A 13879-nucleotide genomic window follows, 5' to 3' on the forward strand; every position below is an offset into this window, starting at 1 on the left:
CTCAGCTCCACCAATCACAGGGTTCCTAAATAAAAATGGCGGTGTTGCCAGTCTGCACAACGTTGTGCATGGTTGTTCTCCGTTGGTTGACCTGCGGAACCGTGCACGAGTTTCGAGATATGGCTGCTCCAATTTAAGGTGAAAAATAATGCTTTCCAGCGAATAGTTAAATCTCGGAAGATTAAAAACTAGTGCATCAGTGGGAGGAACATCCTGAACGTTTCCTTACCAGGTTTTACGGTTAATTCCAATTAATTCCGAGTGAGCGACGCGCCGCATAGGTTAGGTCGCCGCTTTCTTGGTGGCCTCGATTTTGAATTTGAGGTTTGAAAGGAAAAAATGTACCCGAAAATAGTGAAGATCATAGCGATAAGTTGTGAAGAACTCAGCTGATCTTCGTTGTGTCAGTGGCAAGCTTTGCAGCTGATCTTTGAAGTACATCTTTGTCATGAATTGTAACTGAGACTGAACACAATTCAAGGCGATCACTTGTAGCTGAACACAAGTGTGTGGTAGTAAGCATCTCTGAAATATCTATGAATTTCTAAATATATGCTGGGTAGTGATTGCGTTCCCAGTCCCACTTCGTTCTGGTATCTCCAGCTATGAGAACTGGACTCAAGAAGAAGTCAGGTTCTTTTGTGGTCTGAGTTTGTTGTGTCTATATTGTTTATAAATTTTGTACATTTTTTATGAATGATCGTTTAGTGAGTGGAGCGTCTTATGTTTAAAGAAATGGAGGGAGATCGAGCAACGACAACTGTTCCTGGAAAAGACGAGTCCAAGGGCACTGGCAAATGTTTAGGCTTGACAACTACGGAAGCTTTGGATACTCTGCGAAGGGACATTGCTCGAGTTCTTGAGGAGTATGAAAAGGACTGCAAGAAAAGCAAGAAGTACAGAGATTGGTTGAAAGATACTCTGCACCATCGCAGTCAGTACACAACTCTGTGCTGGACGTCGGCGATTGCCCTTCTACTGAACTCTGTCATACTCATCGTTGCTTTCTATGCAGTCAATGACATATGGTAAATTCTCCCAGTAATTAAAATGAATTATATTTATATGTTTACATGGATGCTGTAAATATTTAACTCAAATATTGGGATCAAAATCTTGCTTTACCCAGGAATACCACATTGCCTTACGAGGGACCGATCGTGTGTTGCCTTATCTTGCTGAACTTTACATTGGTCGCATCCGACAACAAATTAAGACACCGAGAAATTCCCCACAGAGTTCAGCTGTTATTGCGGAAAGTAGAAGGTACTTTTATAAGCGAACGAAAGAATTAAATTAAAGGCATCATTTATTTAATCAAGAATTTAATTAGTTTCTTTAAACTTTACAGCTGCCAAATCTAAATGTCGTTGGGATTCTGAGAATTATCCTCATTTGTGCAGTCCCCTTTCCCCCTGTTTGACATTGCAATGGACCTACAGAGATGGGCGAATTGTCAATCTGCCTTGGGCTTTGCTCGTCGCAGGGGACATCATCATCATAAAGCCTGGCCAGCAGGCACCAGGATACTGTGTACCATACGACGTAAGGATATAAAATCAAAGCTGTTCTTTAACTAGGTCTTAATCGTCACTATAAATTTTAACAAATCATGTTAGGATCCACAAGCATCGGTGTTACGCAGCAGGGAAGTCTACAGTCCACAGTGTCATGGTGCCAATGAGATATTTTCTACACCACAGATTCGAACGCCTTTAAAGAACAAGCTCTACAAACTTCAGGAGACTCCGTACCTAGCTAACTTGAGACTAGCATTGGATCAGGCACTCGACAGGCCTATTACTTACCATAATAAAGAACGGCATCTAGTTATGGTGTGCTGCATCGAGCAATTGGCATATCCGATTCTTTTGATATCAATTTTCGTGCTTAATCTCTTTAGATACTTGTACTTGTTCGAGTATGTTGGCACCGGTCACTGGACCGAGATCCTTTTACTGCAACCCGCAGCTGCAACTCTGCCGCTACTGCCACTGGTGTTTCCAGCTTGCTGGATAGTCCTAAACTGTTTCGGTATGGCGAGGTTCAAGGCCCTCTTCAAGCTCTATCAGTCGTCAAAGAAGATGCCGGTACTTGGTTATTTATTTTTTTACATAAAATATTTAATTTTAAAATCCCTTTTTTTATGTGAAATATTTAATCAAATTTAATGCATTCGATCATTAATTTAGTTTTTAGATCCTTTCGAAGACGTTGACATCTCTGGACCAACTCATCCCGATGTCTTGTACAACTGGTCGGAGGTGACGGACTATTTCTTTGCAATTCTCTGCGGAAAGGAACACATGATGTCGAGGTCCGCCAGCATACTTCACGTACTGGGCTCTGTTACGGTAGGATTTTTAAAGATTATTCAACTTGTTGATTGTAAATAAATGGCACTACATAAAGTATAGGTTAAGGCAGACTTTTCTTGATGCTCACAGGCCTTGTGCTGCATCGACAAGAAAGGTATTTTATCCTGGCCTAATCCAACTGCTGAGAAGGTCTTCTTTTTGAGGAATGCAAGTGCAGTGTCTCGTGCCTCCAGGTAAATTAAGAGTTTATCTTGCTTGTAGCTGTTTGAAAACTTATGTTAATTAACATTGTAGCACCGTAAGTTTGGAAAAACCTGATTCCAATCGGCAGTCTGACCCAAGCAGTAAACACGCAGACGAGACTGGAGGCACACGTTATGTACAACACGGAGGTACATTCTTGATTAATTTATGTTGACACTTTTATATACGACATGGCTTTGTTTTATTCATGTAAAAAATATTATATATCCTTAGATTCCTCCCATTCGGTAGCCGAAGTGTTAGATTTGACGCACGATCACGCATTGCCGTTTCGCCTTCAGTTCGATGACCATGCATGGCGTCAACACTTGAACTCATTGAAGCCTCTCGGACTGGGGATTCTTCTCAACACTTGTAATATGGAGACCCAGGAGCATTACATGCAATTCTGCTGTCATGTAACCTGCGAAGCACTACACAATGAGAATCTGGTGCCAGTGACAAACAGAAGGTTAGGATTTAATTCGATTGGAAAGACAAGTCTTAATTTTGTTTAAAACACTTGCCAAAAAAAAAAAGAAAAAAATTTTAACCTAACCTCTTTGATTATTTATTTGTCGTCAGATGTCTGTGCGAATTGGCAAAGCAAATTGGTTTCCAAGAGCAGGCTCAGGAGATATTCCAACTGGACCGTCAACTCTCTACATTTAGACACGTGGTAAGTGCGTTCTTTCTCTACATTGGCGCTAACAATTAATGTCCTATGTGGTTTACCTTTTCTAGATGTTTGTATTCTATTTTTATACAGCAGCCAGAGATGGTCAGGAGGGATATAAAGTTTGCTCGGTCCCTGAGCATCGCAACGAAGTTGAAATTCCCATTTCCACACATGGTGGCGGTGGTCGTCAAAGAACGTGCTGGTGGTGGGCTGCAATTGTTGACGCAGGGCACTGCAGACATTATCCTTGACACTTGCATCGACTTCTGGGACGGACACGATCTCTGCCCTCTCTCAGCCTCCGACAGGTGAATTTTAATTTCTCGTTTCCTATGTATATTATAGATTATCATAACTTTTAAATTCTGTGTTTTCTCAAAGAATGTCTGCGATGATTAATTAGTGATAAATGTATCACACATAATGATGTGTAGTGTAATGGCTAGAACGATTTTAGAAGATTCTTTGCTTCCTCAGGAAAAAGGTGCAAGATTTTTACCAGCGGACCAGCCTAACCTCTTACTGCACTGCCTTCGCATACCGGCCACTGACACGTGGGATTAACAGCAAGCTGTCGAGTGTGTACTTAGAGCTGCCGGCTGACAGTAAGCATCTTTATACTCCGCACAGGAGTCCCACTCCTTTGCCGTGGGACTTTAGAAACGTTCTGGATCCCAGAGTGAAGGGATTACTCGGGCAGTTTCATTCGACCGGTAAGCTGGACTCTCGACTCGAGAACAAAGTGTTACCCTAGCCTCGGCACTGGTACCCACTCTCATGATTTAACCACTTCTTAGAAACGTTACAACGCGTCACGCTTCTGTTTTCTTTATTTCTTCGCCCACGAATCACAAATAGTAGTCATTAGATGTGTCGAACTCCTCCAGAAGGGTGTGTCTCTTCTGAACTGACATGCTTAGATCGCACCAGTGTCCCTGGCTATTCGCTAGAATTTGCCCTTTCGTGCAACCCCTTACGGCACTTCATCTCGTAGAAGGCCCTCTTCGATGTGAAACTCAGCCTTAAACGCTTGCAGTTGTGCCGTAGTACCGGACAGTTGTTCATTGCGTCCTGTCAAGGCTTCCTTGCATGATTGTCGTCTGCAAAGCGGTCCGTTATGATCCCTTCGATTAGTCAGCCTAGCGAAAGGCTTCCGGGAGAAAGTACATGCCATTTCACTCTGGTCCAGATTCCCTCCTGTGCAGCGAGAATCGCGAGGAGGAGGTAAACGACGTTGAGAGCTGTTTCGAGCTCCAGTGCAACCAAGTATTCATCGGTATGGTCACTATGCAGTACCAAGCGCAGACGGATATGGTAAAGTCAGGTCACTTTCTTAGCTAAGCGCCTCCTGTAACCACCGAGCGACCGTTTTCCTAGTTTCCTCCATTGGAGATAAAGATAACATCAAAATACCGCGAGCTTACGCGCTCCACGTTCGGTGTGCCATCATAGATTATCCACTTTATCGTTCGACAGGTCCAGCTTATCGAGCAGCTAGAAAGAGCCTGCATCAGGTTCGTCCACTTTAGTAAGGAGAACGAGCTCAGGTCGAGAGTCTTCTCGGAGAAGATGGGCCTGGAGAGCGGATGGAACTGTCACATTTCCCTACTCAGCGAGAGAGCTGCCAGGTAACAACAAAGAACACCTAAACTAGAATCTGTAACGTCGTAGTAGATTAATATGTCATAACCTTTAAATTTATGCTTGTAAATGTTCTTTTGTCAATTTGTTTCAATGACATTGGTATTTTATTTAGGTCGGAGAGTCCTGCAGGCTGGTGGGCGAACCAGGGAGCTACCGTGTCCTCTCCGACGACCTCCGTCAAGTCTCAGAGCCAGAAGCAAAATGCCTCTCGTAACGAGGAAGCTAATCATCTGCTGGAACACGTCTCTTCCAGGTGAGTTCTCTTTAGTGTGATGGGTCGGGCTTGCCTCCTTGTCCCTTTATTTATTGTGCGGACTGCCAAGACTCTGATTTCGCAGGACGAACCTGGATAACTGCAGGTTAATGAGCATGTCGGCGCCCAGTGCGATTAATACCGAGCTCGCCACTGTTAAGTTTGAGGATGGTGCCACCGAATGGAACGTCACTGTCGATCGCACACAGGCTAAAAGCGTTGCGAGTCATAGGTTCGTTGTATAGCAGACTGCTAGAGACGGAGAAGAGCGAACCTTTAATAGTAGTCGAAGTAAACCTTTGCATGGCATCGAGTAAATTGTGTGGCCTTGTGTGTGAATAACAACTCGGTCAACTGCAAGTAGATAAAAATTAAAAATGACACGCTTATCGAGCTTGTAAACTCATGCGATAGAACATCACTGTAGACCTACTATGAACATTTCTGTAGACTGTAGAGTTACTAAGTTATAAACTGGTAGAGGAAGACAGAAATAGCACATCGGTTATTATCTAGGTCTTACAGGTTATGGAGCATCGGACCAGTGCATGGCTGTCAGTAACGCACCTTTTCTGATATGACTGTTTATAGGTTAGAGGTTAATAGTGTGCAAAAATACACGTTTTTGGTGAAGTTAAGAAGAAACGTGTGTGTTTTTTAGGGAACAGGACATCGTTAGGAGCGAAGACAGTGTATTGGTTCAGAGCGTAGACCTGGGATCTGTTCCGGAGGCCTGGCAGTCCCTGAGTTGCCTGACCGACAGCACTGAGCAGAGCGCACCTGTCAATTTTGATCTGTCAAACAGGGTGAGGACCTGCGAGTGAGTGAGCGAGTGAACGGTCTCTTTACTACATGGGGACACTTTGCAATAAATTAGGAATTAGATCACTCTAGATCATTGCTAAAAAAAATTAGATGTCCCTTCGATCAGATTGAACAGTGTCTTGGTTCTCTGCTCTCCGATGACCAGTTGATGTGTATTTTAGGCCAAGCTGCCTCGGGGCATCGACAAGATCAGACCTCATCTGGAACTGATCGACAATGTGCCACTTCTAGTCTCGCTGTTTACTGACTGTAACACTGCGGTGACCAGAGAGATGCTGCACATCATGCAGGACTATGGAGAGGTCGTCTGCGTGCTGGGCTCCTCGGCTAATTCCGAGAACATGCCGATATTCATGCAAGCTGATGCAGGGTAAACGTTAATTCCCATTTATTTAGGTAGAATATTATTCGATTAAGCTTCCATTAATTTATTAGAATCTACAGAGATGCTTTAGGGTAGTCGAAGTCCTGACGGGGAGATTGTTTATTTATTGCCTCTTGTAACACGCAGTGCGCCGGAATCATGTAGCTAGATTTGTAAGTAGTGTCACATTCGATTGTTCCAAAAGATAAATACTTTCTCTGTCTCTTGGGATGAGCTTTCAGGGGTATCTTTTCATACGATGTACGGTAGATCGTGTTGTAATCCGATACGGGAATTTTAATGCGATCCTGAATGGAAAACCGTGTGTCCTTACAAGGAGTTTTGAGGTTACATATGTTTGGCATTTGATATGACTCTTTCATTACGGTCCCACATTCCATCATAACTGGCTCTTTAACTATCCCAAGAGATGGTTTACATTCCGCTGATTTTTCTCCTCCGGTGGCCAAATACGATCTCCTGCATGGGGGGTTATGTAGACCTGACCTTATTTTATCTTATATTTTATGCATTTTAATTACCTGTAAGTTGTGGACATTAAGTTAATACAGTTAGAAGTTCCAAGATGTGTTCGGGGCACAATCAGTCTAGCTGGGGTTCCTATTTTACTATTGTAAGACATGTTGTTTGTCGTGGACATGTCGAATGTACCCAAGGTGTCTTTTAAGAGTTTCCCTTGTTCTGGGATCACTGGCTTCTGTCGTGCGAAACCAATATTGTTCTTATAAGAAGAACAATATGTGGTTGTCGATTCAAATCCAATTGTTGGTTTTTTATATGGTTTGTATGGAAGAAATGGTTTTGTCTTCATAGGTCGACAATAGAAGACATTCCCTTTATTCTGGACAAGACTCTTCGATTCTATATCATCACGAGAATTATTTTCTTTCGTAATAAGAACACATGCGGATTTCGCCTCACCCATCATAACCTCTTACACAAATTCACATGACACTTGACATTTGTTCGACAAAACCTGTAAAATATTTGAAAATCATATGTAACTGTTTATTTTTTCTTTCTTTCTTAAAGGGTGGCGGTGGAACCTTTATACCCACAAGTGTGTCAGCGAGTACCTGTCATGACTCCAACGAAGGAAGACCAGGGACCTTCTCCAGTTGACCTGAGCCGAGAGCTTAATTCGGTGTCCTGTTCACTAAGTGTCAAAAGAGAAGATCCCATTGCCTTGTACCACCTTGTCATGGAGGTAACCTCATTAAGAACAACCATTCAATTTATGATATTCACGAGATATTCGACAGAGACGATTAATTAGTATTTATTTTATATTTTTTCTGCTCTCTCGATTACACGCCAAACACTAGGCGAGGCATTACATGAAGTGCCTGTGGAACTGTGTGCAATTCTGGCTGTGCTGTGTAGTGACAGCGTCTGTGGCTCAATCGCTGTCTGCATTTTTGTTGCTACCACCGATGTTCACCGTTGGCCAGGTTTTGTGGCTCAGCTGTGTGATCGTTCCTCTGCTGTCGGTGTCTATGGTGGCAACCCCTACAGACCCCATGATAATGCAGAGAGCTACTGGGAAGAATCAGTGCGTCGTCACTTTGCAGGTTAAAAATCTGTTTTAATAGGATAAATTAAGGTCTTTTAATTATTTTATTTACGTTCTAACGGAAGATTTCATAGATTTATATTTTCTTATTAGGTCGCCTTGTTCGTGCTATGGTGCTACGGGAGCAAATTCCTGCCTACAATTGTCACCATAGTCCTATCGCAAAGTCTCTCGTTGATGACTCTGTGTCCACATTACGTGCCGCAAGGTTCTAAGTGTGTCTACGTGTATCCTAACGTGGAAGGAAGTGATTCCTGGGGAGGATGGGGTGCAAGGCCGAATGTCATTCTGGTTGTGCAGCATTTTGCCCTCGCACTGATGGTTCTACACTTTGGTAGGGATATTAATATTCATGTAGAACGGTGAAGTATCATTAACACTTTTCTTACTGTCAATTTATAGTAACCATATCAACGAGCTTCGTTCACCGGGAGTACTCCATCTGGAGGAAGCTGCCCATTGACAACTGGATCTGGTTCCTTGCGGCCCTTGTGACGTAAGTTTCATAACCTAAAATACTATCTGGATATTTGTGTGATAATTATGATACCTAGATTTAATTGAAACCTTGGATTAATAATTAATATAACGAGGAATACATTTTCAGGTTATGTGCACAGGCAGTTTTTTCTGGAACAGTTCTCTGTGAGTTCTGGAGAGGAGACGGTCGCAGGATCGATGACTTTCCTCTTCACCTGCCTCCATTCTTCTTGCTCTCTGTGCCACTGGTCTTCGCTGTCAACGAGCTTGTCAAATGGCAGGAAATCAAGTAGATAAACTCCTCTAAATTTTATTCTTTACAGTCAACGTAAGACCGTATATAACCTGTTTTATTCCTTTTACCTTAGAGTGAACGTAAGATACCAGAAACGAGCTCGACTGGAATTCGGCACGAAGTTGGGCATGAACTCGCCGTTTTAGAGTAGATTATTCGAAGAGGCTCTCCGAAATTCTCCATTTGCATCCCACGAGTTGTCAAAAGATTACTCGAGGGAGAAATACCTTGACTGCTGGATCGATGGATCCCCAACTTGGCGATGGACTCGCCGAAGGGCTCTGCAAGCTAACCGAACTGCCTTGTGTGCTCAATGTGTGGAAGTGTTGCGGAGTGCAAGTTTAATTCTCAATAGGTGCCGTACCCATGGCTAGTGTTCGATAAAAGATTCAAGCAACTCTGTCTGTTCTTACAGTCTGGATTCCGTGAGTACTCGCAGTGTACGTTGTATAGCTACATCGGGACAATTTTAACGTACACGTTTGACCTGTGATTTTGTACAGCGTGTATCTGTGTACTTCAACGAATAGTAACAAATGCCAAGATCAAAGTAAACAATGTCTTTGTTGATTCTGTCAACTAATTAAGCCTCGGAATGAGAACGGAGTGAGTGCTTACAATGGGTTAAAAGTTACACGTTTTGTTTCTCAGTCAATCATTCTTGTTTTATTTCAGTTTTTTATTAACTACGTAATCGTGGAATAGGAATATAGTGGACACGGTTAATACTGTTAAATATATCACTGCACAGTGCATCGCCTCATAGAGCAGCTTTGGTGAGAACACCGACCAGACGAACAAGTGATGTCGCTGGATGACGACAACGATTGTGTACACTGCTGTAGGCAGCAACCTACACACGATGAGGTTCCTTGCGATCGTCCACATAGTTCTGCTCAACCTGAACATGAAGATTAACGTTAACAATGGATAATAATCATTGTGCAAGTTTTATTTCAAAGACTCGAGTAATTTCACCAACACTTTTGACGTTTCCTGAGTCACCCAGTGGATCAGCGTCAGATAGGCAAGGACCGGAGCTGAGTATGTGTTAATTGTTATCAGTGCTGCGATGAAAACTGGTCGGTAGGACTCCAAACCGACGTAACCTGCAGCTATGTCGATAGTAGCCAGGCTGTTCGAATTTCCCTGAATATTGAGGTCAAGTTAAAAATATTTTTTAAAATAGAGACCTTAATTCTAATCTCAAATACGTCTTTCTACAAATTACTTTCTCACCTGGTAGAAGTAGAAGACGTTGCCAAGCCACACAAAGATTTGTGCAATGATGGTGTTTCGCCTGTCGGAGGGCTTTACTGTGTTTTTCATGACGGAGCTGACTATTATTTGGATCGGAAGGAGGCAAACGTTGTGAGGCCTGTGCAACATTGCCGAAACAGCAACCCAAGTCTCCAGCATGAAAGTAGAGATGAGTAATGCGGATTTATTTTCAGAACCGTCGTTTCTTGCGGTTCTTCTCTTGTGAATGAAAAGTGTAGTGACATTCCAAGTCAACTTCAGGCAGGACACTACGAGCAGCAGCCAGAATGCTCGCACTTCGTAGATCCCCCTGGCGAGAATGTTAGCTTGCGTTACTCTTTTATTTACAATTGGTTCTCTCTTTCTTGAGGATTTTTAGAAGTTACCTTGAGAAAGGGTAGAATGGAATTCTGGTTACCGTTTCATCGACTGCGTGTCTCAGGTAAATGCAAATTGCCAATGCAATGTGAAGAAACAAGGATTGTCGGTCTCTTTTCGGTCTGCACATAGACCCGATCCAAACCAGGGAAAGGAGCGCTAAATTAGGAAAGGAATTGTACAAAGTAGAATTATACATGCTCAATTAAATTTCTGCACTGAGAATTAGAATTAGATCTCTCCGACACTTCCAGTAATTTTAATGTTTCGCTGAGTAATTCAAGTTTTACCAGCTAGTAAAAGAATTGTCATGGTGAAGTGGGTCTCCTCGTGTTCCTGGAGCCAGTCGGCAATGTCGGGAAGATTGGCAAATTTATTCCCAGTGCTGTTGAGATTCCTGAGGAATCGGTGAACTAGGAGCACCGTCACCAAGCCTGCGGTCTCCTTCAATTTGGGATTCCCTGACTCCTGTTCGAAAATGGGCCTACTCAGAGGATTATTTTCTGGTCTAGAATTAAATGAGAAATCTCCAGGAGGTTCTGATTACCTTCTTCGAGGGAATAAGACTCCGATGTTATTGATGAGTAACGTGACGAGTAACGTCGTCCAGAAAAAGTACCAGGTTTGGTGTTCTTCTTCAACGAAGCTACTGCTACTCAGGCTCAAAGCATGTCCCAAAGAAGCCAGGGGGAACAGCCATTGCCAAAACTCGAATTTTGACATCCTCTTTGCCTGGAAATATTACAAATGTCTAATTACAGGTCTCCGTAAATCCCGCACAAAATCTTCGTAATACGTAAACCCTTAGAATTTATAACTCATCAATTTATTTGAGTACTTAATAAATTTATTTGGGTGCTTACGTCGATGGTCCATAGAGAAATTATCGCGTGTTTTATCGTAGCAAACAGCCAACTTGACAAAAAAATTGCAACGAGTGCCATGATTGTCAATAGACCACTTGAACCAATTTTTTTCACACCGAAATCTTCCCTCTCTTTATTAAAAGGGAATTTTCGCTGATCGATGATCCAGCATATGCTTAGGTCGATCACTAAGGTGTAGATAATTCTCGATCCTTTTGGCAAGGGTTCACTGTCCTCAGTTTCATTCAACAGCACATAAAGAATCTGTAGACATTAAAATCGTCTTTCAGCTGATTTTTGTAAACCAGGAATTATTATTCATTACTATTTATCGAGAATTCTATTTGGTTAACAGATTGACTCAGCCGCGGTACTTGTTGCACCACATTTTAGGCACTCACTACGTTAAGAACGAGTTTTCTACTTGAAGCTAGCTATTGTTCCAAGCTACAATTATTATAATTACTGTCACTGATAACAATGTCCCTGGTTCACTAAATTTACGTAAGGAAAGTAGCACTTCACGTTGAGGTATTTAAATATTCTTTGCTAAGAATTTATTTAACGATAGTTTGTGTCATCGATGTGAAATTATATTCAACTTACTTTGCATAGAACGATTGATGCTAGGATTATTGTGTGTAGATCGTAATCTATTATGTCACTTGCTAGTGTTTCCCTCATAGCTTTAAGAGCAGAGAGGTAAGCTTGACGAGTCTTTGACACATCTTCCTCGGGCCACTCCTGACTTGAACGCAGCCAAGAACCATGAAGTCTCTCTGCTTCGATGTACTTTATATAGCCATCTGTAAATGTAATTATGACTTGTGTAATTTTAGTCGATCATTTAAAATTTTTGTAAGTTAAGTTGGCTTCCATGCATCATAAGGCATCGCAGACTTTTGCCTTACATTGAGATTTGTATTCAGGGAGTGTCTCGAAGTGCCTCAACAGTTGCTTAGAGTTATAATTTAGCAAGAACAGTTGCCTGGAGGTGGACAAATTTCCGAGTAGGTTTAATGAGATTCTGCCGAGGTTGGTCGATGGAATTGGTACACCCAGAAGAACTGACAGTGTCGCTGCGAAATCTACTTGGGCAATTTGTGGTGGTTCTCTGACACCAGTTTTTGGATTTAAGAGTTTTTCTTGGGGACATCCGATACCAACTGTCACCAATGGTACTCGAGTCTCTTCCAAGGTTGCTCCTCCGTGTCCTCCGGAGTCCTTCATCCCATGGTCAGCACAGATGAGTAGTAATGATGAAATACCCTTCGCATTCTATGAGTAATAGATTCTTTATTGTCAAATATTATGCGAGAAGGAATTATTAAGTAAACTTTACCCAGTCGAAGATTTGTTCTTTGATAGTGCCGATGATACTATCCATCTCTCTTAGTTTTGGTATCATTTTAGAATGACGAGGCCCTCCAATGTGTCCAATGTGATCAACACCTAAATAATGTAAAATCAGTACCGACCAGTCATCGTTGTGCAGCTCTCGATAGATGTGCCTAGTTACATTATTATCCACCTGAATTGTGGTGAAATTCGTCTTCTTATTTAACGAACTCTTATGTTCTATTGCAGATTTATTGAAACACTGTACTATTCTTTGGGATGTAGATAGACACATTGACACTCACTTCGGTGAAGTCATTTACGAAAAACGATGTCGTTCCATCTGAACGGTGAAACGAGTCAGGGAAAAGTTTTATCCAAGTATCATCCCCGTAGAAAACTAGTTTATGATTGTGATATTTCGCTTGGAGGATGAAGCTGTCGCTCGTTACAGCCTGCCCACCAAGATTCAATATGACGTCGACAAAACTGGACATCATTCCAGTCATCATTTCCTATTCAAGTGACAAATATTAGATTAATTTTAGAAGGATTAATTCAGCACATAAATGAATTTACCCTAATCTTTGGCATCGTCACTGTAGGTATATTCACAGTACTCTCTTGTAGGCATGCAAGATCATTTTTTAATAACTTGTCAACTGTTGGCATAGCAACCTCTCCAATTGGTCCAGTTACAAAATCCCATCGCAATGCGTCGATTACCATGATTACTACCTTTTTAACTATTGGCTTATAAAGTTCTTCTTTATTTACTCTGAAAATGAATTCTTTTGTGGTGTTGCATCGTAAAACATGAAGCAAAAACTAAGTATTATAGAAACTACGTTTACACATAATATACCTAATGCCGTCTATAGCATCCGGAACATCATTCATAGTGGCGATATCTCCGGAAAAGATTTTAACTGGGAAAAAACCCAGTAGGAATAAATTTATCGCTATCAGAGCAACCACTGTGGCGCAGAACAGTTTGCAATATTTGAGAAACATGTTCCGGTATTGAAGCTAAAACATCTTCAAGAATTTCCTATTAAAAGTACCTCAGTCGAGAAGTAACTTGTGAATAAAAAAAAAAAGATCAATTAAACTCCTGCTCTTTTGGCATCGTTTCCATTCTTCGAATACTCACTTTTCAAATTTACTTCGAGTACTACGCCCAAAGTCAACATAGATCATTAGTAAATAGACATTGCAGTAATAACCTCATTCTCGGTTAAATACCTGATCTCGTAATTTAGAATTCATTATATTTCTTATTTATTAATCGAGATGAGAAATAAATACGTCAAGTGTGTTATTCCATCTCATTTAATGTGAT

The 13879-nt window shown here is 41.7% G+C and overlaps 2 protein-coding genes across 9 annotated transcripts; one reads left to right on the forward strand and one right to left on the reverse strand.

The window, feature by feature from the left end:
• Nucleotides 1-69: 69 nt before the first annotated feature.
• Nucleotides 70-9240, forward strand: LOC105695149 (transmembrane protein 94). Of its 4 annotated transcripts, none has more exons than XM_012416475.1 (24): nucleotides 70-138; nucleotides 734-1028; nucleotides 1130-1266; nucleotides 1352-1545; nucleotides 1620-2090; nucleotides 2193-2354; nucleotides 2448-2551; nucleotides 2613-2710; nucleotides 2796-3033; nucleotides 3147-3240; nucleotides 3331-3548; nucleotides 3718-3953; nucleotides 4430-4554; nucleotides 4717-4868; nucleotides 4997-5137; nucleotides 5223-5369; nucleotides 5799-5943; nucleotides 6124-6332; nucleotides 7380-7554; nucleotides 7673-7918; nucleotides 8014-8254; nucleotides 8323-8416; nucleotides 8528-8689; nucleotides 8769-9240. In XM_012416475.1, the coding sequence occupies exons 2-24, from the start codon at nucleotides 736-738 to the stop codon at nucleotides 8839-8841; spliced, it is 4155 nt and encodes a 1384-aa protein (XP_012271898.1). In that variant the 5' UTR covers nucleotides 70-138; nucleotides 734-735; the 3' UTR covers nucleotides 8842-9240. The 4 variants fall into 4 exon arrangements, with proteins under 4 accessions (XP_012271898.1, XP_012271897.1, XP_012271899.1 ...); XM_012416474.1 differs by having other exon boundaries at nucleotides 101-515; XM_012416476.1 differs by having other exon boundaries at nucleotides 101-515; nucleotides 3718-3845.
• A 25-nt stretch (nucleotides 9241-9265) lies between these two features.
• LOC105695150 (GPI ethanolamine phosphate transferase 2) lies at nucleotides 9266-13857 on the reverse strand. Of its 5 annotated transcripts, none has more exons than XM_012416479.2 (14): nucleotides 13691-13857; nucleotides 13403-13575; nucleotides 13117-13315; nucleotides 12843-13052; nucleotides 12542-12730; nucleotides 12111-12477; nucleotides 11806-12005; nucleotides 11197-11463; nucleotides 10881-11065; nucleotides 10624-10817; nucleotides 10342-10492; nucleotides 9935-10265; nucleotides 9678-9844; nucleotides 9268-9596 (listed from the first exon to the last, which is right to left on the reverse strand). In XM_012416479.2, exons 2-14 carry the CDS (start codon nucleotides 13549-13551, stop codon nucleotides 9362-9364), a joined length of 2844 nt encoding a protein of 947 aa, XP_012271902.1. In that variant the 5' UTR covers nucleotides 13552-13575; nucleotides 13691-13857; the 3' UTR covers nucleotides 9268-9361. The 5 variants fall into 5 exon arrangements, with proteins under 5 accessions (XP_012271906.1, XP_012271905.1, XP_012271902.1 ...); XM_012416478.2 differs by having other exon boundaries at nucleotides 13403-13617; XM_012416480.2 differs by having other exon boundaries at nucleotides 13403-13588; nucleotides 13691-13757.
• Nucleotides 13858-13879: the final 22 nt, after the last annotated feature.

Source organism: Orussus abietinus, unplaced genomic scaffold, assembly GCF_000612105.2.
Source record: "Orussus abietinus isolate OABI.00-Male unplaced genomic scaffold, Oabi_2.0 scaffold82, whole genome shotgun sequence".
Classification (NCBI taxonomy): Eukaryota; Metazoa; Arthropoda; class Insecta; order Hymenoptera; family Orussidae; genus Orussus; species Orussus abietinus.

Excerpts from the sequence above, each read along its gene's own strand:
- LOC105695149 (XM_012416475.1), top strand. The coding sequence starts at position 736 with ATGGAGGGAGATCGAGCAACGACAACTGTTCCTGGAAAAGACGAGTCC. Across the intron at positions 2,091-2,192 it reads AGTCGTCAAAGAAGATGCCG|TTTTTAGATCCTTTCGAAGA; the intron begins GTACTTGGTTAT and ends TCATTAATTTAG. Across the intron at positions 3,241-3,330 it reads TCTCTACATTTAGACACGTG|CAGCCAGAGATGGTCAGGAG; the intron begins GTAAGTGCGTTC and ends ATTTTTATACAG.
- LOC105695150 (XM_012416479.2), bottom strand. The coding sequence starts at position 13,551 with ATGTTTCTCAAATATTGCAAACTGTTCTGCGCCACAGTGGTTGCTCTG. Across the intron at positions 13,053-13,116 it reads TGACGATGCCAAAGATTAGG|GAAATGATGACTGGAATGAT; the intron begins GTAAATTCATTT and ends TCACTTGAATAG. Across the intron at positions 10,493-10,623 it reads GACAATTCTTTTACTAGCTG|CGCTCCTTTCCCTGGTTTGG; the intron begins GTAAAACTTGAA and ends TTCCTAATTTAG.